General features: G+C 41.8%; 1 protein-coding gene across 6 annotated transcripts in view; it reads left to right on the top strand.

The window, feature by feature from the left end:
- LOC137327957 (DENN domain-containing protein 5A-like) overlaps positions 1-24,011 on the top strand; it is a 221,825-nt gene that overhangs the window by 150,910 nt on the left and 46,904 nt on the right. For all 6 annotated transcript variants that reach the window (XM_067993964.1, XM_067993962.1, XM_067993966.1 and 3 more), the window contains 4 exons: positions 2,331-2,462; positions 3,477-3,629; positions 7,431-7,518; positions 8,182-8,263. In XM_067993964.1, the coding sequence (XP_067850065.1) occupies positions 2,331-2,462; positions 3,477-3,629; positions 7,431-7,518; positions 8,182-8,263 (455 nt within the window). The remainder of the gene's footprint in view (positions 1-2,330; positions 2,463-3,476; positions 3,630-7,430; positions 7,519-8,181; positions 8,264-24,011) is intronic.

Here is a 24,011-nt window from a genome sequence, read left to right as displayed (position 1 = left end):
GGCAAATTATCAGCAATACCTGGTAACTAAATTGAGATTTTTATTTGAAAAAAAATTTAAATCAACCAAAATTAGCATGTTTAACATAAACTGAGTTCAGGTGAGTTGAATTTTTAGTATTTCTGGATCTTGCACTAAAGCCGACTGTGCACTACCTCCACAACAAAGAAAGAAATAGATTTTAATGCTGTAGTGTCCTACAGTTTCTGTATAATTACATTCTTGATTTGTGTGAAGGAGCTAAAAAAAAGTTAACCTGGAGGGAGGGAAGAAGGAGTTTCAGTATAATTTGTTGTGAAGGTATTTAACTAATTGTATGGAATTGAATATCAAAAAGGCAATGAGTAGCTGAGACCAGGAAGGTTCCAGCCTTTTGGTACCTTTCTTAAGTGGCTATTCTTCATGTGTGAGCCTAGACAGTGAGTGTTGGTAGGCTATTTGACTGCAGAAGGCATCACAGCCCAACCGGATCCTGTGAACTTTCCCGCGTGACTGGATTGTGATTAGGAGTGAGAAGCATGTCTTTTTTTATCCCCCCACCCCCTCCCTTACACGCACATGCACGCACACACACACACACACACACACACTGCCCATCCCAGGGGCACTGAAGACAATTATAGCACCCTAACTGCCACTGCTAACTCAATGTAGACCATTAATTAAACATGAAATATTCTGGTCTGTGATGCCTGATTAGGTCTTTGGATACGTTTGATGTCTTTTTTAAAAAAATTATTAGTAATCTTTGCAACTCACATGATTTGGTGGTTAAATCTAGCGGAGAAAAGCATAAACAGATCTCTCAAAAGTTTGTGACAAATTAAACTGTCAAAGTTTTACAAACGCATTGTATCACTAGTCTAGATATTGAGTTTAAATTAAAAATGAGATTATAAAATACCTAGAGTTTCACCTTAAGATCAATGTAAACATTTTCCAAACAAAATTAGCAATGCGTTTGTTTTTTGTGAAATGTTTATGGAATTGTTTATGGTGTCCTTTAAGAATATTTATCCATGTGACACTGAATTTAGATCCAAAGGTTTGATTTTCTGCTGCTACTGGGTGCTTGGGGGCAAGAAATGAAGAAGCAAACTCAAACCATTCAAGGCTCGGACACGCACGCAATCCTTTTTCAACTGTGTGACCAGCAGGCGTGGTTGACTTGACTATTTCTCTGATTTTCTTTTAATTTAGTACTTTTTAAATAATGAATGAAATAGAGCAGGATCTCACAATCCAGCAAATCCACATGCTTTAAACACCACAGCTATCCTGTTGGACAGGGCTGCAGTTAATGCAGAGAAAACCAAAGTAACAAGCTGAGGCGAGTTGTTACACTTTTTAACCCAGGGAACTTGCACATGTTAAAAGCAGAGTCAAGTTCCTTCTGTGCCCAGTAGTATACTGTACCCCAACTTTGCTCCCGTACTTCATCAGTGTGAAATTTTCCATTTCCTGAACTGGCTCTCCTTGGCTTTCTTAATAAGTTTGCCAATTTGTGCTGTTTTGCAGGCAGTTTGTCTTTTACTTTGTCGTTGCTGTGGTGCCCCAAACCCATTGGGAATTGGGGGTCAAAGAGAGAAGAGACTTCAATTCCATTAGCCTCGGCTGGATCTGAAGCTAGGCCCCAGAGATTAAAAGGAGAGCTTCTTGCATTCATTTTATTTTTACAGACAGTTCAGATCCCATGTTGTTTCAGGATTTAGGATCTGATGGGGACAGGATTTTAAAACAGATTTTTAGCAGTTCCACAAAATACAAAACCCACTGTGAAGACACAAGAGAGCCCAGTGTTTTTTATGCATATAGTTGCATAACTGAAAGTGCTTGTTCTGCCCTGTGTATATTGTCAGTGCATGTGTTCTAATGATATTTGGGAAAATGGGTCAGTGTGCACATTGACGCATTTGAAATGGCAGTATATATGTGGAAGAGTCCAACTGTAATATTAAAGGTTACTGCAGAATTTGTTCTGGTATTTCTCTTCAGTAGGAGATTAAAATTCCCTGTCACTATATATCTGAAGGTTTTTTTTGATTTAAAACAGCATTCTGGTACATATTCATTGCTGTTAACTGACTTGAACATTATGAAGTGTATTATGAAAAGTATTTGCATTTCTGGTTTTACCATAACTTTAAACTTAGTTTTTCTCCAGTTTATCATACTCATTGATTTTTTTTAAATTTAAACCCACCTCTCAACAATATAGAATCCCATTCAAACCTACTTGAGTGTTGATTTTGAATGCGAATTGATTGTACATGCACTTAATGGTGACGTGGCCCATACTGACGTTCATGCTTCTGTTTCTCCGATTGCAGAAGTATATACAGGAAGCTCGGAATCTCGGAACGGGCATGCGACAGCCTAAGCTGTCCAACCTTTCTCCATCAGTAATTGCACAGACCAACTGGAAGTTTGTTGAGGGTCTGTTGAAGGAATGTCGTAATAAGGTAATGGTGCTTTTCTATGTAATTTTCTCCCCTTCCCTCCTGAAAACACGGACTGTTACTGGAGGTATGGTACCTCACGCACCAGAAACCTTTTAGAAGCTCGCCCAAGTGCCATTTTTCATGCCTAAGTCTAGTTCAGATTGCTATCAGATTATTTTAGCGTGTTGGTTATTGTAGCCAAGCTCAATCCTGTCCACACATACATGCATCTTTCAGCAGCAGTCACTGGATAGCAAACAGGAGCAGAAAGTGTGGCTGTCTTTTTTTATGTCCTTCCCCTTTCTCAACCCAGGAACACTGAGGCCAGTTGTAGCCAAAACCCAAACTGTTTGCCTTGCTGAGATCAGCTAACTTCGCACAGGTCAGGGATCAAACCTGGGATCTTTCCAGTCTGTATAATTTTGTACTATACCAGGTGCCGATTTGCTCACAAAGCCATTGAGAAGTTTTCACTTTTTTTCTAAAAGAAGGCCAGTATTATAACCTTGAGTCATTGGCCTGTAAATTGCTCTGAGTGGCAAATGAACAGTGCTCACCGCTCCATAGATTTATACTAACCCACTAACTAACTTTACTGCGGGCACTTCCTCTAATAGGAAGCTGAGAAGATCCCAGCGTTAGTTCCAGCGAAGCTTCCATGGAAGAAGCGAGAGGATCGATCTCTCCCCTCGACCAATCAGATTGCAGCAGAATTACAATGTAAAAACCAGGAAGTGAAAGCTACGTCAATAAAATCATTAGTTAGTTTCCAGTGGGGCATAAGAGCAAGTTGGCGTTGGTCTAGTGATTCTGTTGATTACAGCCGGCGATAACCCATTTAAGGTGAACCTGACAGAACGGCAGATCCAGATTTCTGCATTTGTCTGCGCATGTGTGAACACTGGAACTTGCTCTTTTATTTGGCCATTAACAACAGTGAACGCTGTTGATCTCACCGTTATTTTTAAAGCGATTTTCGGCCTGTTGTGTCTATTTTTGGATGTGCCCATCAATCCACACATTTCTCTGTTGCAGACTAAGCGCATGTTGGTGGAGAAAATGGGGCGAGAAGCAGTAGAACTGGGTCACGGTGAGGTGACTATCACAGGAGTGGAGGAGAATACACTAATTGCCAGCCTCTGCGATTTGTTGGAGAGAATATGGAGTCATGGCCTCCAGGTCAAACAAGTGAGTAACCAAGGCACATTTCCCAGATTTAGAAATATTTAATTTCCTCCACCATTCATGAATGAGGCCTGTTTCTAAGTGAAAGGAAAATACTTTAAAGCATGTAAGGGAGTCATTTTTGTGTGAAATATATGCAGATTTTCTGTGGCATTGCTTATGGTGAATCAAAGGATGCACTGATTTATAGCAATAGATGTGTTTAGACCATGTAGGGGATAACATCAGGATTGCTGATTTAAAGTAGTTGAAGAAGGCATATTCTATTTTTGTTGTGTGGTATTTTGTAATTTTAACTGATGCTTTGGATTGATTTCCACAACTCTCCATTATTCTGTGAAAGCCCTAAATGAGTGGCGTACACATATTTGTTCCTTTACCTGTGTATTTAATTTTTGTCCAGTACTAATTTTAAGGCTGAGAATAGACAGCAAGAAAATGTGCAAGATTTCCCAGTTGGAGTTAGACATCTGCGCTGGGAACTTCCTCAGGTGTAGTCCCGATCGGCCGCTGTAACCGTGGTAAAAGATGAGCGGAAATGAAGTTTCTGCGGAAATCGTGGCGGCCGATCAGGAGAACTCCCGAGGAAATTGTTGGCGCTGATGTTTAACAGGTTTAGTTGTACCAGACATGGTCCAATGGTTTGGTAGCACTAGAGACCAATCTGGGTTTTGGGAGCATGGAAGAATGATCCTGGGCCTTAGCAGAACTGTAGAGGTCTTGGACAGCACAGTAATGGAGCTGCTGGAGTTTGTTTCTTTTTTCTTTTTCTTTTCTTCCTTCCTTCCTTCCTTCCTTCCTTTCTCTCTCTCTCATTCTCATTTTCTCTCTCTCTCATTCGTTCTCTCTCTCTCTCTCTCTCTCTCTCTTGCACTCCTAGATTCTAAGATTCTAAAATGGTCCCAGTGGATTGAAAGGTAGCAAATGTAACCCCGTTGTTCAAGAAAGGAGGGAAGAGAGAAAACAGGGAACTATAGGCCAGTTAGCCTGACATCAGTCATTGGGAAAATGCTGGAATCCATTTTTCAGGAACTGGTAACAGGGCACTTAGAAAATCATAATCTGAATAGGCAGAGTAAACATGGTTTTATGAAAGGGAAATTGTGTTTGACAAATTTATTAGTTTTTTGAGGATGTAACTAGCAGGGTAGATAAAGGGGCACCATTGGATGTAGTATATTTGGATTTTCAAAAGGCATTCGATAAGGTGCCACATAAAAGGTTGTTACACAAGATAAGGGCTTATGGGGTTGGGGGTAATATAATATTAGCATGGATAGAGGATTGGTTAATAGACAGAAAACAGAGAGTAGGGACAAACTGGTCATTTTCAGGTTGGCAGACTGTAACTAGTGGAGTTTTGCAAGGATCAGTGTTTGGGCCTCAGCTATTTACAATCTATATTAATGACTTAGGTGAAGGGACCGAGTGTAATGTATCCAAGTTTGCTGACGATACAAAGCTAGGTGGGAAAGTAAGCAGTGAGGAGGACGCAAAGAGTCTGCAAAAGGATATAGACAGGCTAAATGAGTGCGCAAGAAGGTGACAGATGGAGTATAATTGTGGGGAAATGTGAGGTTATTCAGTTTGGAAGGAAGAATAGAAAAACAGAATATTTTTTAAATGGTGAGAAACTATTAAATGTTGGTGTTGAGAGAGACTTGGGTGTCCTTGTACAAGAAACACAAAAAGTTAGCATGCAGGTACAGCAAGCAATTAGGAAGGCAAATGGCATGTTGGCTTTTATTGCAAAGGGGTTGGAGTACAAGAGTAAGGAAGTCTTACTACAATTGTACGGGGCTTTGGTGAGACCTCACCTGGAGTACTGTGTACAGTTTTGGTCTCCTTATCTAAGGAAGGATATACTTGCCTTAGAGGCGGTGCAACGAAGGTTCATTAGATTAATTCCTGGGATGAGAGGGTTGTCCTCTGAGGAGAGGTTGAGTAGAATGGGCCTATACTCTCTGGAGTTTAGAAGAATGAGAGGTGATCTCATAGAAACATATAAGATTCTGAGGGGGCTTGACAGGGTAGATGCTGAGAGGTTGTTTCCCCTGGCTGGAGAGTCTAAAACTAGTGGGCATAGTCTCAGGATAAGGGATCAGCCATTTAAGACTGAGATGAGGAGGAATTTCTTCACTCAGAGGGTTGTTAATCATTGAAATTCTCTACCGCAGAGGGCTGTGGATGCTCAATCGTTGGATATGCTCAAGGCTGAGATCAATAGATTTTTGGACTCCAGGGGATCAAGGGAAATGGGGATCGGTCAGGAAAGTGGGGTTGAGGTCGAAGATGAGCCATGATCTTATTGAATGGTGGAGCAAGCTTGAAGTGCCATATGGCCAAGTCCTGCTCCTATTTTTTATGTTCTTAGGTTGTTAAGTTCGCCCGCCCTCCCTCCTTTTCTCGCTCTCGTGCTCTCCTTTTCTTTCTCTCTCTTTTCTGAATCGGTAAGTTGGTAAGGATCTTGGGTTGTTTTCCCAAATTATTTAAATCCAGCTGTAAGATCTGTTTGTGTTATTAGGTTCCTATTGATTGGCATGAACAGCAGCCAATCAATGCAAGCCACTCCCCTCCTTACCTTGGTTTAAAAATTCAGTTTTAAAATAGGTTATTTTCTGGGCCTTGCCACCCCAGGGACACAAAGGCCAATTGTATTAACATTGCCACTGCCCTGGTTAGGAATAGCTAACTCAACCTGATCTGGGGATGGTATCTTTCTGGTCTGTGTGTCTCAGTTGCACACTAGGAAGTGGACTTAAAAACTGATGCACCAGAAAAGCTTCACGTTGTCTTTTTAACCACTGTATTTTCGACATATTGACGGCCGGGGGTCCTGTCATTCAGATGTTTGCTTCATAGTAGTTATGGTACATATAAAAAATTTTGTGCTTGACTAATACTGGTCTTTTAAGTCTCATTCAACCAAGAAGTTCAGCTTCAAGGAGTAGAAAGGATTCAGTCACCAGTCACCTCACTGATGTTTCCTGGAGACAAATTCACCAGTAAAGTCATCATAGCCAATTCTTTCCAAACAGATATCTTAAATTCTGCTTTTTTGACTGGGACAATTCAAAATATGTCTTCTCAGGAAAAAGGTTTATTAAAAGATTGATTTTTACAGTCGTTCTTCGTATTTTTACATCGAATCCAGCTTTAGAACCTTCCTTCCTCCCCTTCCCCCCCGCCCCCCTCCCCCCCCCCCCCGCCCCTGGTGACGCTCCCCATTAACTTACCCCATGAACTGTTTTATTTCATTATGGTACAGATCTTTAAAATTGTCAGATGGTTTTTGAATTTTTAAATAATTTTCCATCTAAACTATAAACTATTTTAATATATTTTAACAGTGATCTAGTATATCACTGATGCCCTTGCCACTGACCTCCACTTGACTCCATGTCCACAACAGAATGATTTAAAAATCCTCATCTCTCTCTGTGGCTTCACTCCACCTTTCTTCTGTAACCCTTCTGCAGCCCCATGTCCCAGCTAAGATCCTCCAATCTTCCAGTTCTGGTCTGCTGTGGTTTCTTCATCCTCCACCTCCCCTTCGCCCACCCCCCACCGGCTTCACTGTCTGTAGCTAAGCTTTCAGTGATTTGTGCCCCTTGCCTTTTGCCTTGCTATATCTCTGTCCACTTTCAAAAGTTTCTTCAAAACATAGCCTTTTGATCATGTCTTGAGCTATTTCCTGCTCTGTATCCCCCACCTACCTCTCTGAAAGAGATTTGTTTTGTTGCATGAAAGTCACTGCATAAATGTCATGTGTTATATCGTGTCTATTTTATTTTCTGTTGCTAGGGTAAATCAGCACTTTGGTCTCACCTGTTACATTACCAAGAAAGTAAGGAGAAAAAAGAAGCTGTATTAGGAGGCACCAGCAGCTCAGGTAGGGAATTTTCAATCTCTGAATGCATATTAATAGAAATTTTCCAAGTGGTGATCTCATGTGGAATAAACTTCCAGATAAATTAGTGGAGTCAAAAACTCTGGCATAATTTAAGAAGCAATTGGATGCTACAATGGGGTGATATTAGGATCTCTCTGGATGGATCAATTAAGATGGGCCAAATGGCCTTCCATATCCGTAATTATCTTGTGAACACCTGAAAGAGAAAGGTGTTTTAGGTGATGAAAGGTTGCAGCTGAGATGTTAACTTTTTTCCTCCGGGTGAGGACAGCTGGCTTTCTACCCTAAAGGACATTAGTGAAGCAGTTGGGTTTTAATGAAAATCCAACAGCTTCATGGCCACTTTTACTAATACCAGCATTTTATTTCCAGATTTTTTTTTAAACAGATCAAATTCTCAAACTGCCATGGTGGGATTTGAATTTGTGTTCTCTGGATTATTAGTCCAGGCCTCTGGATCATCAGTCCAGTAACAACCACTAGACTACTGTAGCCCATTATAACACTACCATATCCCATTGCAGTACATCAGTGTGGTTGGTACCAACTGATAAAGGATGTGTGGTGCTCCTAATTGCTGAAGAAATAGAGCAGTAAATGTGTTAAAATTTGAAATGATTTCACATTTTGTTGTCTCCTTAGGAATCATCCAAGATCAAGAGAGGAGGAAATTTGATGGTCCTGCCATGCCTCCTTTAAAGATCTCACTGACCCAGGATATGAGGTGAGTTCATTATCCTAACCTGCTTGTTGCTTGGTCCAAAAGTACTTTGTGATAAAATTAAAGAATCATAGAATCATGCAGCACAGAAGGAGGCCATTCAGCCCATCATGTCTGTGCTGACTCCTTGAAAGAGCTATCCAGTTAATCTCACTCCTCTGCTCCTTCCCCATCACCCTGCAAATTTGTCCTTATTACAATGCCAGTTGTTCAGATCCATAGGATTGGTGTTACAAACATATAAAAATGACAGACAGGAAAAGACCAGCTGGTTCATCAAGTCTGTCCCATACCGTCATGGTGCAACTTAACAGCATCACCCCTCTCCCCACCCACCAGCCACCACATAATATCCTGGGAGAGGCAAAAAACAGAGATCGAAACCCTAGACCAATTTTCACGGAATCATAGAATGATATAGTGTAGAATGAGGCCATTTGGCTCATCGTACCTGTGCAGGCTCTTTGAAAGGGCTATCCAATTAGTCCCACTCCCATGCTCTTTCTCCATAGCTCTGCAAAATTTTCCCCTTCAAGTATTTATTCAATTCCCTTTTGGAAGTTATTATTAAATCTGCTTCCACCACCCTTTCAGGCAGTGTATTCCAGATCATAACAACTCGTTGCTTAAAAAAATTTCCTCATGTCACCTCTGGTTCTCTTGTCAATTACCTTAAATCTGTCCTATGGTTCCTGACCCTTCAGCCCCTGGAAACAGTTTCTCCTTATTTACTCTATCGAAACCCTTAATGATTTTGCATACCTCAATCAAATCTCCCCTTTAACCTTCTCTGTTCTAAGGAGAACAACCTCAATTTCTCCAGTCTCTCCCCATAACTGAAGTCTTTCTTCCCTGGTACCATTCTAGCAAATCTCCTTTGCACCCTCTAAGGCCTTGACATCTTTCCTAATGGTGCAGTGGTCCCAACACCAACCCCTGGGGGACACCACTGTACGCTTCTCTCCTGTCTGAAAAACAATCGTTCACCACTAATCTCTGTTTTCTGTCCCTTGGCTAATTTCGTATCCATACAGTCACTGCTCCTTTAATCCCATGGGCTTCAATTTTGCTAACAAGTCTATTATGTGGTACCCTTGGGGGAAAAGAATCTGGGAAATTTCTCTCTGATCCCTGAAGGCAATTATACAAGTTCTAGGAGACCACAGTGACCGAGAGACATATCTCCCAATATCCCACCTACCCTTTTCTACATTATGATATGAGCCACAGTTAGGAGCTCATTCAGCTCCTTTTTGAACACTTGCAGTGAATCCACACATTGAATGAACCGGCAACTTGTTCCAAAGGTTGATAACCCTCTGAAAAAAGAAAAACCTCTTGATATCTAACCTGGTTCTATGCTTACATAACTTAAACACATGTCCCCGGTCCTCCCTCATCTACCTAACTTGAATAGCCTATCGACATGGACTGAATCTAATCCTTTACCGATTTTAAAGTCCTCAATCAAATCTCCTCAAAGTCTACGCTCTTCTAGAGTAAAAAGCCCCAGCTCTCTCAGCCTATTGGATAACTGGTTTAGCCATTCATCGCCAGATCTGGCTGGACCACATAAAGCACTATCGGGTCCTGCTGTCCTCTGCCAAAACTGCTCACTATTCCAGGATTGTCCTGGATCATTCCTGGAATGCAAAGATAACCCTCGGCTTCTCTTCTCCACTACAAACCATCTTCTTAAACCCCTCTCCCCTGCCCTCTCCACCCTCACCTCCAACAGAGAGTGCGAGGAGCTCATTGACGACTTTGTCACTATGATTGAGACCATCCGTTCAGCTGCCTCTGCCGCTTCCCTCCCTTCCCCTAGCCCACCAAGCCAACCTTCCTCTACGGTTCCCCCCTGCCCTAGCCCTGCACTTGCATCTTTTTCTACTTTCTCTACTATCTCCCCTCATGCCCTCTCCGAGCCCTTCTTGTCCAGGAGACCCTTCTCTTGCTCCCTTAACCCTATTCCCACTAAACTGCTGACCATCCAACTTCTCTTCCTGAACCCCATGTTAGCTGATATTGTTAACGATTCCCTCTCCTGTACTGTCCATCTCCCCTTCAAATCTGCCGCCATCCACACCCCCTCCTCAAAAAACCCACCCGCGATCCCTCTGTCCTTGCCCCATCTCTAACCTCCCTTTTCTCTCCAAAGTCCTTGAACGTGTTGTCACCTCCCAAATCCATGCCCATCTTTCCCACAACTCCATGTTTGAACCCGTCCAATCAGGTTTCAGCCCCAGCCACAGTACTGAATCGGCCCTTATCAAAGTCACAAATTACATCCTACGTGACTGTGACTATGGTAAACTATCCCTCCTCTTCCTTCTCAACCTGCCTGCAGCCTTTGACACGGTTGACCACACCATCCTCCTCCAGCACCTCCCCTCCTTCGTCCAGCTGGGTGGGACTGTGCTCGCCTGGTTCCATTCTTATCTATCCAGTCATAGCCAGAGAATCACCTGCAATGGCTTCTCTTCCCACTCCTGCACCGTTACCTCTGGAGTCTCCCAAGGATCTATCCTTGGCCCCCTCCTATTTCTCATCTACATGCTGCTCCTCAGCGACATTATCCAAAAACATGACATCAGATTCCACATGTACACTGATGACACCCGGCTCTACCTCACAACCACCTCTCTAATCTCCTCTACTGTGTCTCATTTGTCACACTGTTTGTCCGACATCCAGTACTGGATGAGCAAAAATTTTCTCCAACTAAATATTGGGAACACTGAAGCCATTGTCTTCGGTCCCCACCACAAACTCCGTTCCCTAGCCACCGACTCCATCCCTCTCCTTGGCCACTCTGAGGCTGAACCAGACTGTTTGCAACCTTGGCGTCCTATTTGACCCTGAGATGAGCTTCCGACCACATATCCGCTTCATCACCAAGACTGCCTACTTCCACCTCCAAAACATCATCCATCTCCACCTCTGCCTCAGCCCATCTGCTGCTGAAACCCTCATTCATGCCTTTGTTACCTCAAGACTGTTCTATTCCAATGCCCATATCCTGATTTGCACCAAGTCCCGTTCTCCCATCACCCCTGTGCTCGCTGATTTACATTGGCTCCTGGTCCGGGAAAGCCTCGATTTTTAAAAAATTCTCATCCTTGTTTTCAAATCCCTCCATGGCCTCGCCCCTCCCTATCTCTGTAACCTCCTGCAGCCCTACAACCCTCTGAGATCTCTGCGCTCCTCCAATTCTTGCCTCTTGCGCATCCCCGATTTTAATCGCTCCACCATTGGTGGCCGTGTCTTCAGCTACCTAGGCTGGAATTCCTTCCCTAAACCTCTCCGCCTCTCTACCCCTCTCCTCCTTTAAGACGCTCCTTAAAACCTACCTCTTCGACCAAGCTTTTGGTCACCTGTCCTAATACCTCCTTATGTGGCTCGGTGTTAAATTTTGTTTGTGAAACGCCTTGGGATGTTTTACTACATTAAATGCTAGTTGTTGTATTGTGGTAGCTGAGCGTCTGTAAACTAGGTATCAAATTTGTGACTCTCTTCTGAACCTTTTCCAGGACCTCTATATCACTCACAATGTGAGGGGACCAAAGCTAGAATTAACTTATATTGCACAATAATCTCAAACACAAACATTTTTCTTGAACCTTCACTGCTCTATTAGAATTTCAGTCCTGCAGTGACAAATGCCAGTTGAAAACAATAATGTGCCCCGAACAGATCTGTACCAGGAGGTGCTAGTTCCCAGGATTGCTTCTGTGATCCTATGGACGTTGAGTTACCAATCTGTGTATATTGTGTTCAAGGCCACTAGTTGTTTTTTTACAGAAAAATGGGTGGAATTGGAAAAAGTGATCCCCAAATGACCAGCGAAATCACGTGTAATAAAAATGGAATTTGACTTATTCAGTCAGACTTTGAGGTCTTTAAAATAATGAAGAGACTAGGTTCTATACAAGTGGATAGGTTATTTGATCTAGATAGGCAGGGGATCACTCGGGGCATCAGTAAAAATTGTGAAAACAGAGTTAGGTTAGGTGCTAGGAAGTACAGTACTTTTTGCAGAGAGTCGCTGAGCTCTGGAATAAATTGTCAGTACGTGCGATAACTGTGAGTGGAAGACGTCTGAAGTTATAGAAACTAGGTGGGTTAACTGGGACTAGTGATATGTCACCTTGGTCTCCTGGAGCTTGCTTCAGGCATTTGGGAATCAGAGAGGAATTTCCAAGAGTTATTTTCTTAAATTGACCTAAGGTTGTCTCTTTCTTTTGCATCTCCCAGGAGATTGCCTGACTGCAGGTGGGGGGGGGGGGGGGGATGGGATTGCTGATGCATATAGGTTGCACCACCTCGAGATGGGTCAGGCTTGATGGACCTCTCCTTTTTTCTATATTTACAGACTAAGTAAACTCATGGGCCTGACCATTTTTTGTATCAGTGTTGCATCAGATAAGAAAGCTATACAGTGCCATCTGCTGGGCAATTATACAGATAAGCTGGAATTTGAGGAACAGACGCAGTAGCAAGGTTATTTTTGCAATTACTTTACCTTGCTGCTCAATACACAAGAAATTAATTTAAACGTAATACCAGAACTGTAATTTTTTTTAAAATGTGATTTCCCCCGCTGTCCGGTTATGAAATTTTCTGTTTATCACGGTTCAGATGCACAGCTTAAAGCTTCATTGTTTGGAAATAGTTTCTGTGAATTCCATGAAATTATTAGTTATTGCAGCCATTAAACTTTCTTACTGTAATTTATCACTTATACATTTTGTTTTTCTGACAAGTTCCAGATAATGAATCCCCTTATTTTTTTTCCTCCACCGGGCACCCTTGGCTCAGTGGGTAGCACTCTCACCTCTGAGTCTGAAGGTTGTGGGTTCAAGTCCCGTTCCAGGAGCTTGAGTGTAAAATCCAGGCTGACGCTCTAGTGCAGTACTGAGGGAGTGCTGTACTGTCAGAGGTGGCGCTTTTCAGATGAGACGTTAAACCAAGGCCCCAACTGCCCTCTCAGGTGAATGTAAAAGATCCCCTGGCATTATTTCAAAGAAGCTGGCACAGGCACAATGGGCCAAATTGCCTCTTTCTGTGCTGCACCATTCTAAGAGCAGGGGAGTCCTGGTCAATATTTACCCTCAACCAACACCTAAAAACAGATTTTCTGGGCATTATAACATTGCTGTTCATGAGACCTGCTGTGCACTAATTGGCTGCCACATTTCCTACATTACAACAGTGACTACATTTCAAAAGTACTTCATTGGCTGTAAAGCACTTTATGATGTCCTGAGGTTATGAAAGGCGCTATATAAATGCAAGTCTCTCTTCCTTTTCTTTCCCTTTCTCTCCGGTAGTTGTTGATTCATACTGTGGTTCCACAGCTGCCAGTACCTTGCTCAAATGGCCATTCTTCATATGTGAGCCAAGACTGTGAATGTCTGCAAGCTATTTGCCAGTGAAGAGCAGCCGAGCCCAATCCTGTTCTTGCTTCTTATGTGCATACATGCACTTCAAGTAGCAGTCCCTGGATTGTAATCGGAAGTGGAAATGCTCCCGCCCTCTCCCCTGCCCCATGCCCACGGTGCCACGGCAATTGTAACACCTGTACTACTGCCCCGTATCGGGTCAATGAGCTCAGACCAAAAATCGAATCTGGGAACTTCCTCACCTGTACGGCTCGGAAGCAGCAGCTAGTGCGTTTTACACAGTGTCCTTTGTGCTTTTAAAGTATGCCCTTACCTTCTTTTACAGAACACCCGTAATTGGCTTGTTTTTTCACAAAAGTAGAAAATGCACTTTTGGTTTATAGACGCTCCTTTTTGTCAAAGTCACTTAATGAGTCACTCATATTACCATTTTAAGGGTACAAATAGTACTGTAAAGGAGGGTTCTAATGGTCCATATACATTATACAATGCAATTGATCAAAATGTTATCCTGTAGATCACCACAATATCATTTCATTTTAGTTCCTATAATAAATGTAGGTTAAACTTATAATTAACCCTACATTTTGCTAGGATTTGCCTATGAAAGTCAGTGTATCATTTGTAGGACTTATCCATAGGAGCAGTTAATTGTGTAACTAATTATTGTGAACCTGACACTGGGTTACAGAAAATGACTTGCTGATTTGATGCTATTCTATGAATGAAAAACAATACTAATGTAGTAATGTCAGTTAGGCACATGCAGACTTGAGTTGCGCTGACTCCAACTGAGCACTTCTCTGGCATCATCTTGACCTGAAATGTCAGTCGTCATCTTAGATTTGTTTCTTACACAGGAGGCTGATTATGGGCAAGTACTTTGAGTGGAAAGTATACCTTCTATTATAATGTAACACTGTAAATTGCAACATTTTAAAAATTAGGTTGATGGTGAAAAAGTGAAACCAATTGCACACCGTTTAAATAAACTGTTTGGAGTGACATATAAAAAATGGTTATGTATATTTTTAAAGCAAAAACGAGCCTGAATGGACACTTTTCAAAAATATGTTTGGATGGTAGTTTTGTAAATTTTCGGCCAACTTAGAATTTAATTTAGTTAATTTGTTTTGTTGCTGCATTAGTTTCCTGAACTATTCTGTAATCTCAACACTGCTAGCAGTGTTTCATGGATGTGGCTGAGACACATTTATCTTTAAGCATAAAGTTAAGTAAAGATAGTTGAACAGCATTGAACACACGAGTCCGAGCCGATATCCCTGGGGCTTTAAGACAGGAACAGACTTCATGACATATCAAAAGCTATCAAGTGAGGCATGAAATGGGTTTGTGTGAAGTCATTTTTAGTCTCTGAAATTCAGTCGCTGTGTTTGTTTGGTGGGCATTGTTGGCATTTCCACATGCTTTGCTTTTGATCTTCCACACCAGTGAAAGTGAAAACAATATCACACACTGACATCCCCAAACAGACAGACAAATAGAAATGCCATAAAATGATGATTTGTGTTGTTTGAAATGTTCTGGAATGATTTCAAAATGAAAGTCATGAAAATATGAACGTTGTATTAAGATGGTGTTATGTTTTACATTTTGCTTTCATACAAGAGAAAAGTAATAATATATTTCCATTGGTGTGATTGAATCAAAGGCCAGTCTAAACATACAGATAATTTTAATTAAAACTTCTAGTGGATTTCAAGTGAGATTTACAGACATTTTTATTTTAAATTCTCTCCAAACTTTCTCTACCATAGAATCATAGAATGGTTACAGCACAGGAGGCCATTTAGACCATCGGGCCCGTGACAGCTCTTTGTAAGAGAAATCTTGTTAGTCCCATTCCCCCAAGTACCAGTTTTTCTTCTTTTTGCCATCCACCCTGAAAGCATCGAGTCCTCACCAGAGTCAAGTTCAACACTTTGCCCAAGTGGCCATTATTCACATGTGAGCCTCGACAGAGTTTTTAGCGGATGGGGAGCCACATCACAGCTGAGCCAAATCCTGTCCTCAACCAACACCCATACATATGCATGTCCACTGGCAGTTGCTGGGTCAGGAATGGGAACTCTAGATGATGTGTTTTTTTTTCCCTTTTCACTGCTAACCTCTGCACTGGGGTGATTCTATGTTTAGTGCCCCTGCAGCTGCTGTGGCTGTGAACAGTAAACTCACCAAAAACCAGAGATCAAACCTGCAATTTTCCTGATTTGTATGGCGCAGCTATGGAATGGTTAAGCTCAGAGCCATCAGGGAGAGCAAAATAGTTTGCAGCAATTGAAGCCCAGGTCTGTTAGTCCGTGCACAGAACATCTGCATGTGTGAGTTTTTTTCTCTCCAATTTTTCCCCTATTTTCCTCTTTTGTCACTCCCTTACTCAGGTTTAATCTGTTTAGGAATCCTGCTTGCACCTAACTGGACAAACACCTTATCACAGAAAATTTGAGGCATGTATGCAATTTGAATAGTTGAACACTTGTAAACTAGACAATGAGATGGGTATTTCTGAAATATTAACATCTAAATAAACCATTTAAATTGCTTAGTTGCCACCAAATGTACTTATCTAAGATTACAACAATCTCCACATGTACATAACAAATACTAGATTGCTACCTGTTTTGGAAAGCTTGGATCAGGGCATTTAATACATCTTATTTTGTGGGTTTGCTATTCTGCAACTTGTATCCCTTTTTACTGTGCAGGGCTGTCTCCAATGGCAAGTGTACTGTTGAGGGCAACCCAGTAGTACAAAAGCAGAGGCAGTACCAACAGAAGCACTGAAACCCTCATTGGGAGGTGGCTTCACTACATCCCTGAGGGAAAATGTCAGTGACAGTAAACAGCTGCTGCCAGCACCATTTGTGTTCATTCCTTCATTTTAATTCTGGTTGCTTTTGTCATTGATAGCTTATTAAAACTTTGTCACTGCATCAGGAAAATTGATAGCCAGAATAAGAACATTGTGAATGCAACTTTGCAGTAGCTATGCACACACATGATTATTGTTTGAATATAAGAACATAATAAATAAGAGCAGGAGTAGGCCATACAGCCCCTTGAGCCTGCTCTGCCATTCAATAAGATCGTGGCTGATCTTCTACCCCAACCTTTTTTTCATATATATATTAATGACTTGGACTTGGGTGTACACGGCACAATTTCAAAATTTGCAGATGACACAAAACTTGAAAGTGCAGTCAACAGTGAGGAGGATAGTAATAGACTTCAAGAGGACAGACAGGCTGGTGGAATGGGCGAAGACATGGCAGATGAAATTTAACGCAGAGAAGTGCAAAGTGATACATTTTGGCAGTAAGAATTAAGAGAGGCAATATAAACTAAATGGTACAATTCTAAAGGGGTGCAGGAACCATTTTTGAAGGTGGCAGGAGAGGTTGAGGAAGTGGTTAAAAAAGCATGTGGGATCCTGGGCTTTATAAATAGAGGCATAGAGTACAAAAGCTAGGAAGTTATGTTGAACTGTTATAAAACATCGGTTCAGCCGCAACTGGAGTAGTGTCTAATTCTGGGCACTGCACTTTAAGAAGGATGTGAAGGCCTTGGAGAGGGTGCAGAAAAGATTTACTAGAATGGTTCCATGGATGAGGGACTTCAGTTACGTGGATAGAGTGAAGAAGCTGGGGCTGTTCTCCTTAGAGCAGAGAAGGTTGAGTGGAGATTTGATAGAAGTGTTCAAAATCATGAAGGGTTTAGATAAAGTAAATAAAGAGAAACTGTTCCCATTGGCAGATGGGTCGAGAACCAGTGGACACGAATTTAAGGTGATTGGCAAAAGAATCAAAGGCGTCATGAGGAAAAACTTCTTTACGTAGCGAGTAGTTATGATCTGGAATGCACTGTCTGAAAGGGTGGTGGAAGCAGATTCAGTCGTGGCTTTCAAAAAGGAATTGGATAAATACATGAAGGGAAAAATTTGCAGGGCTATGGGGGAATGGGACTAACTGGATTGCTCTTACAAAGAGCCAGCATGGGTTTGATGGGCCGAATGGCGGCCTCCTGTGCTGCAACCATTCTATGTCTCTAACTCCACTTTCCTGCCCTGTCCCCATACACTTTGATTCCCTTAATGTCCAAAAATCTATTGATTTTAATCTTGAATATACTCAATGACTGAGCAGCCACAGCCCTCTAGGGTAGAGAATTCCAAAGAGTCACAACCTTCCTATGAGTGAAGAAATTTTTCCTCATCTCAGTCCTAAATGACCAACCCCTTATCTTAAGACTATGACCCCTAGTTCTAGACTCTCCAGCCAGGGGAAACAACCTCTCAGTATCTACCCTGTCAAGCCCCCTAAGAATTATATACGTTTCAATGTGATCACCTCTCATTCTTCTAAACTCCAGAGAATATAGGCCCATTTTACTCAATCTCTCCTCATAGGACAATCCTTTCATCCCAGGAATCAATCTAGTGAACCTTCGTTGCACCCCCTCTAAGGCAAGTATATCCTTCCTTAGGTAAGGAGACCAAAACTGTACACAGTACTCCAGGTTTGATCTCACCAGAGCCCTATATAATTTCAGCAAGACCTCCTTACTCTTATACTCCAACCCACTTGCAATAAAGGCTAACGTACCATTTGCCTTCCTGATTGCTTGCTGTTCCTGCATGTTAACTTTCTGTGATTCATGTGCAAGGATACCCAATTCCCTCTGAATACCAACATTTCTTAGAATATTTTTTAAAAGGTGAGACACTGCTTTTCTATTCTTCCTACCAAAATGGATAATTTCACATTTCCCCACGTTATACTCTATCTGCCACCGTCTTGCCCACTCACTTAACCTGTCTATATCCCTTTGCAGCCTCTTTGCATCCTCCCCTCAGTTTACTTTCCCACCTAGCTTTGTATCATCAGCAAACTTGGATACATTACACTCGGTCCCCTCATCTAAGTCATTGTTATATATTGTAAACAGCTGAAGCCCAAGCACTAATCCTTGCGGCACCCCACTAGTTGCAACCCACCAACCTGAAATTTTCTGGTGTTTGGAAAGAATGAAACTTGCAGCATACCACCCCATAGTTTCCTTTGGCCCAGAACTCTTCTGATCAGATTCACCTTGCATCTATCCCTGTTCCTGGACATTTTATTTTTGCAGGACGAAGAACAGCCTATGCAAAGGCATGTAAGGGTGAAGTGCTCGAACACTTATAATTACACTGGAGAAAGCTAGTAGTTTTGCAGAAGTCTTGAAACATTTCTTCTACTCAAGAGATGTCCTCTTTTGTCTCAGCCTGCATCATGGCCTTGAGCAGGTAGTACTCTTCATTTATCTTGTATTAATTTTTTTGTCACCTAGGGAAACAGTATGAATAAGATTCGATGAAGCTGAAGGGCCAATTGAGGAACAACATTTTTTCAAAAAACAATTCTCAATTAAATGAAACTGTTGCCTAAATAGTTAATAGACTGTCTCAAGGAGAAGTGCTGAGCCCTTCCCAAGCTTTACACAATCATCCCTTTCAAGATTTGTCATGATTTTTCCTTTCCATGCCTCCACAGAACATATTATCAAGTCGACTCTCTAGATTTTTCTTCAAAGAATGTGTGATTTCAGAGCTCTCCTTAGAGATAAATTTTTTCAAGTTTTGAAGACTTGCAGCAAATTATGTCAAGTATACATAATAGGGTGAAAATGAACAGACTTCCTTTTCTGCTTTTATTCATAATATTGTCAAATTATCTTTGATGTTTTTTCCTTCACCTTAAATGTAAAATGAAATTCTGATTGAAAATCTCTTCAGAATTGCATCAGTGGTTGGATTTAGGGAGCACCATCCTGTTGGCACATGTCTTGGTGCTGTTTGAAATTCTGTTCCATACAAGTCAAAGACCACTTTCAATTCTTGCAAGTCGTCAAACAGGAAAAAATAGCTGTACCTACAGCATGTTTGATTTCAGTCCTAGCTCAATTTTGCAGTTTCCTTCTTTGCAGTTTTGTGTATTATATACAATGAGCAGTGTTAATAGGCTGTCTCAAGGAGAAGTGATAAGCATCACCATTGATGGGGTCACCATTGACCAGAAACTTAACTGGACCCGCCATATAAGTACTGTGGCTACAAGTCAGAGGCTGGGTATTCTGCGGCGAGTGACTCATCTCCTGACTCCCCAAAGCCTTTCCACCATCTACAAGGCGCAAGTTAGGAGCGTGATGGAATACTCTCCACTTGCCTGGATGAGTGCAGCTCCAGCAACACTCAAGAAGCTCAACACCATTCAGGACAAAGCAGCCCACTTGATTGGCACCCCCTCCACCACCCTAAACATTCACTCCCTTCACCACCGGCGCACTGTGGCTGCAGTGTGCACCATCCACAGGATGCACTGCAGCAACTCGCCAAGGCTTCTTCGACAGCACCTCCCAAACCCGCGACCTCTACCACCTAGAAGGACAAGAGCAGCAGGCACATGGGAACAACACCACCTCCACGTTCCCCTCCAAGTCACACACCATCCCGACTTGGAAATATATCACCGTTCCTTCATCGTCGCTGGGTCAAAATCCTGGAGCTCCCTTCCTAACAGCACTATGGGAGAACCTTCACCACACGGACTGCAGCGGTTCAAGAAGGCGGCTCACCACCACCTTCTCAAGGGCAATTTGGGATGGGCAATAAATGCCGGCCTCGCCAGCGACGCCCACATCCCATGAACGAATAAAAAAAAAAGCAGTGTGGAACATACACAGCGGGTATCTTGCTGTAAGTCTCTCAAGCTTCACCAATGCAATGCAGTAATATGGTTTTCCATTGAAGGAATCTCTTGAAAAACCTCTTAAATCCCATTTTTAATCAGGATGTCCTGATATTAAACAACGCCACTGAGAACAGCAGCATGACACACAAGACTTCTTAACTGTCAAAATCAGCTCTTTTTCTGGTTCTATTGAACCACCCCAAAGCTGACTTGCAGCACATTGTATTGTAGAAACCTGAAGGGCCTTCCAAGCTCAAACATTATCAAGTATGGTCGAACCATTGAAAATGAATCTGTTGGATAAAACGATTGCCATGCCCTCATCTCCCAGAGTACAGCTTTCGTGCAATATCTGATTTGCTACACACTTGAATGGTTAGGTCAAGCCTGCATTGAAGTGCACCTGTCATCAGACAGGCTGTGTTGCACAGCATGAAACACTTCAGCTCCTTCAGCAGCAGTCAATTCCAGCTTGATTCCTTTGGATGTAGTTCATCTGTTCTACTTTGTGAGGAGATGATTTTGCTTCACTTGTCTCACAGCTGTCTTATGTCAGTCACCAGTTAAATCATTCCTTCCACCATGGGACATCTAGTCTGCAGAATTCTTTGTGTTCATCTTCATGACATTTGTCTCTCCAGTCAATCATTTCACACACAGTTACTAGGCTGTTCTCCAGAAATTCTGCTGCAGCAGACATATTTGGGGATCAATGACAAAAAATAATGTAATCTTGTTTAAAATTTGAAATGAAGATTGAAATATTCTACTAAGGGTGCTGTATTCATTTTAAAAATTATTTTAATATGAATCATTGTCACTTTGAATCTCTGTCTCTTGCATTGTTATATCGAGTTCACACTTGTGTGGCAGTGCTAACATTGCAATTGATGGAAAAGATGACAGATCACATATGCGTATTTAAACCCACAGAATGGAATTAATTTGCTCCCTGTCCTGCCACTGTATTTTCTTTTGATAACACCTGTCCACAAAGTAAGGGGAGATGTAAAGATAGCAAATTCATAAACTGAATAATAAAAAAATCTATGAAATAAAGAATGGTTCAAATAATTTTGCTGGTGAGTAGTTGAGAACATATACACCAAGAAGATATGACTGTTCCCTGATTTCTAGGAATGTTAGATAAATAGAATACAGCTAAATACCAAATTATGCCTGATTAAGGAGTTTAACAATTGAATTATTTTTTTTAAATGTCATTGATTTTGGAGAATTAGCAACACTGTAATCAAAGAATCATACAACAACAACTTGCATTTATATAGCACCTTTAATGTAGTAAAATGATCCAAGGTGCTTCACAGGAGCATTATCAAACAAAACTTGACATCAAGCCACATAAGATAATATTCGGACAGGTGACCAAAATCTTGATCAAAGAGGGGGTGTCTTAAAGGAGGAGATAGCGGTAGAGAAGTGGAAGGGTTTAGGGAGTGAATTCCAGAGCTTAGGACCAAGGCAGCTGAAGGCACGGCTGCCAATGGTGGAGCAGTTAAAATCGGGAATGTGTAGAAGGAGACCATTTTGCCCATGATGCCTGTGCTGGTTCTTAGAAAGGGCTATCCAATTAGCCCCACTCCCCTGCACTTTCCCCATAACCATGGAAAGTTTTTCTTTTTAAGTATATATCCAATTCCCTTTGGAAAGTTACTATTGAATCTGCTTCAGGCAGTGCATTCCAGATGAGAACAACTTGCTGCGTAAAAATATTTTGCCTCATCTGCCCCTGGTTCTTTTGCCAATTATCTTACATCTATGTCCGCTGGTTACTGACCCTCCTGCCTGTGGAAACTATCTATCAAAACCCCTCATAATTTTGAACATCTCATTTAAATTTCTCCTTAACCTTCTCTGCTCGAAGGAGAACAATCCGAGCTTCTCCAGTCTCTCCACGTAACTGAAGTCCTTCATCCCTGATATCATTCTACTAAATCTCCTCTGCACCCTCTCCAAGGCCTTGACATCCTTCCTAAAGGGCGGTGCACAGAATTGGAAACAATACTCCAGATGAGGTCTAACCAGTGATTTATAAAGGTTAAGCATAACTTCCTTGTTTTTTGTACTTTATGCCTTTATTTATAAAGCTAAGGATCCCATATGCTTTTTTAACAGGTGCAACAACTTGTCCAGTCATCTCAAAGATATGTGTGTGAACTCTGTTCCTGTATTCACTTTAAAGTTGTAATTAAATGCTACTTTTTCCTGGAAAAACCTGGACATTTGCTTATTTGGCATTCATGTCCTTGCATTTAAACAGCACCATGTCATATCATTGAAACATCTCAAATCACTTCACACATGCAGTGGCAGTTATGAAGGAAAAGCTGTATTTCTTGTTATTTATTACTGTGCTTTGGAGCTATTCAGTACTGTCTAGTTTTTGAATTCTCAGCAACCAAATCTTTTTTTTAAATGTTATGAATTGCAACAACAGTGACCATATAATGTCCAGTTTATGCTGAGCCCTGGTACAATAATCTGGGCTCGGTTATATTACTCTGCACGGGGAGGTTGAATGGAGGTCATACCATTTTTTGCTTTTGCTTCTGGTTTCTGTAGCTCTCCAGTGCCTCAATCAAGTGGCCATTTTTCATGTGTGAGCATTGGCAATGAGTACCTGCAGGCTGCTCAACTGTGGACAATGTTTCTGCCCTAAGCTGCTGTTGAATGTTACAACTGGCCTCAAGTTATCCAGGATAATGAGTGAAAAATCCTGATCTTTATCCAGTGATCCTTGCTGGAAATTGCATGTATGGACAGTGGGCAAGGACACTATCAGGCTCGGCTGTACTGTTCCTACGGTTAAATAGCTTGCTAACATTCACTGTCTGGGTTTATATGTTTAGAATGGCCACTTGGGAGTGCTAATGTCTGTGGAGCCATTAACAGCAAATGTCCTTCCTTGCAGGAGAAAAGGAAGAAAATTGGGGTAGGGCAATAGTGCAGTGAAAATCTGCCAGGATTCCTGCTCGTGTCTGCAATCCACCAACCTGTGCACATGTGTAGATGTTGGGTGGGGGCAAGATCAGATACCCCTTGTTGTGCAATAAGTTGCTGGACTCTGTATCCAGGTTCACACATGAATATTAGGCATTTGGTACAGGAGGGTGGACATCATCTGTGAAACTGTTCCCCAGCAGGGAATCAACACCTTCAGGAGGTGAGGGGAGAAGATATACAGAAGGAAGAATGTTCGTATTACTAATAGTTGCTGGCTCAGTGTTATTGCTCTGGCACCATTTCAGTACCTTGATTTTAATAAGTCAGTCTGACAATGAAAAGTGGGAAGTGCATTAAGTTGGAAAGGGAAAAAAAATACATTTACCACAGAGATTTTCCATTATTTCCAACCCAGTTAACATTAGCCCTGCAGTGATGTAAATAATGAATGCCTGAGTCCATTTGTCTAGATGCAAGGCTTTCCATTTCAGGGGTATCCTGCTGTTAAGCACTTACTGCACACATATGGAAACTTTGCAGAACTGTTGGCGGTGTCATTGATGGGGAGGGAGTGTTTATTTTCTTTTGATTGTGTCGGTCAGATGACTTGCATTTTAGCTCTTTCCCCAATGGACA

Source organism: Heptranchias perlo, chromosome 12 (genome assembly GCF_035084215.1).
Source record: "Heptranchias perlo isolate sHepPer1 chromosome 12, sHepPer1.hap1, whole genome shotgun sequence".
Taxonomy (NCBI): Eukaryota; Metazoa; Chordata; class Chondrichthyes; order Hexanchiformes; family Hexanchidae; genus Heptranchias; species Heptranchias perlo.
The sequence above is the reverse complement of the archived record's forward strand: the minus strand, read 5'-3'. Positions and strand labels throughout refer to the sequence as shown.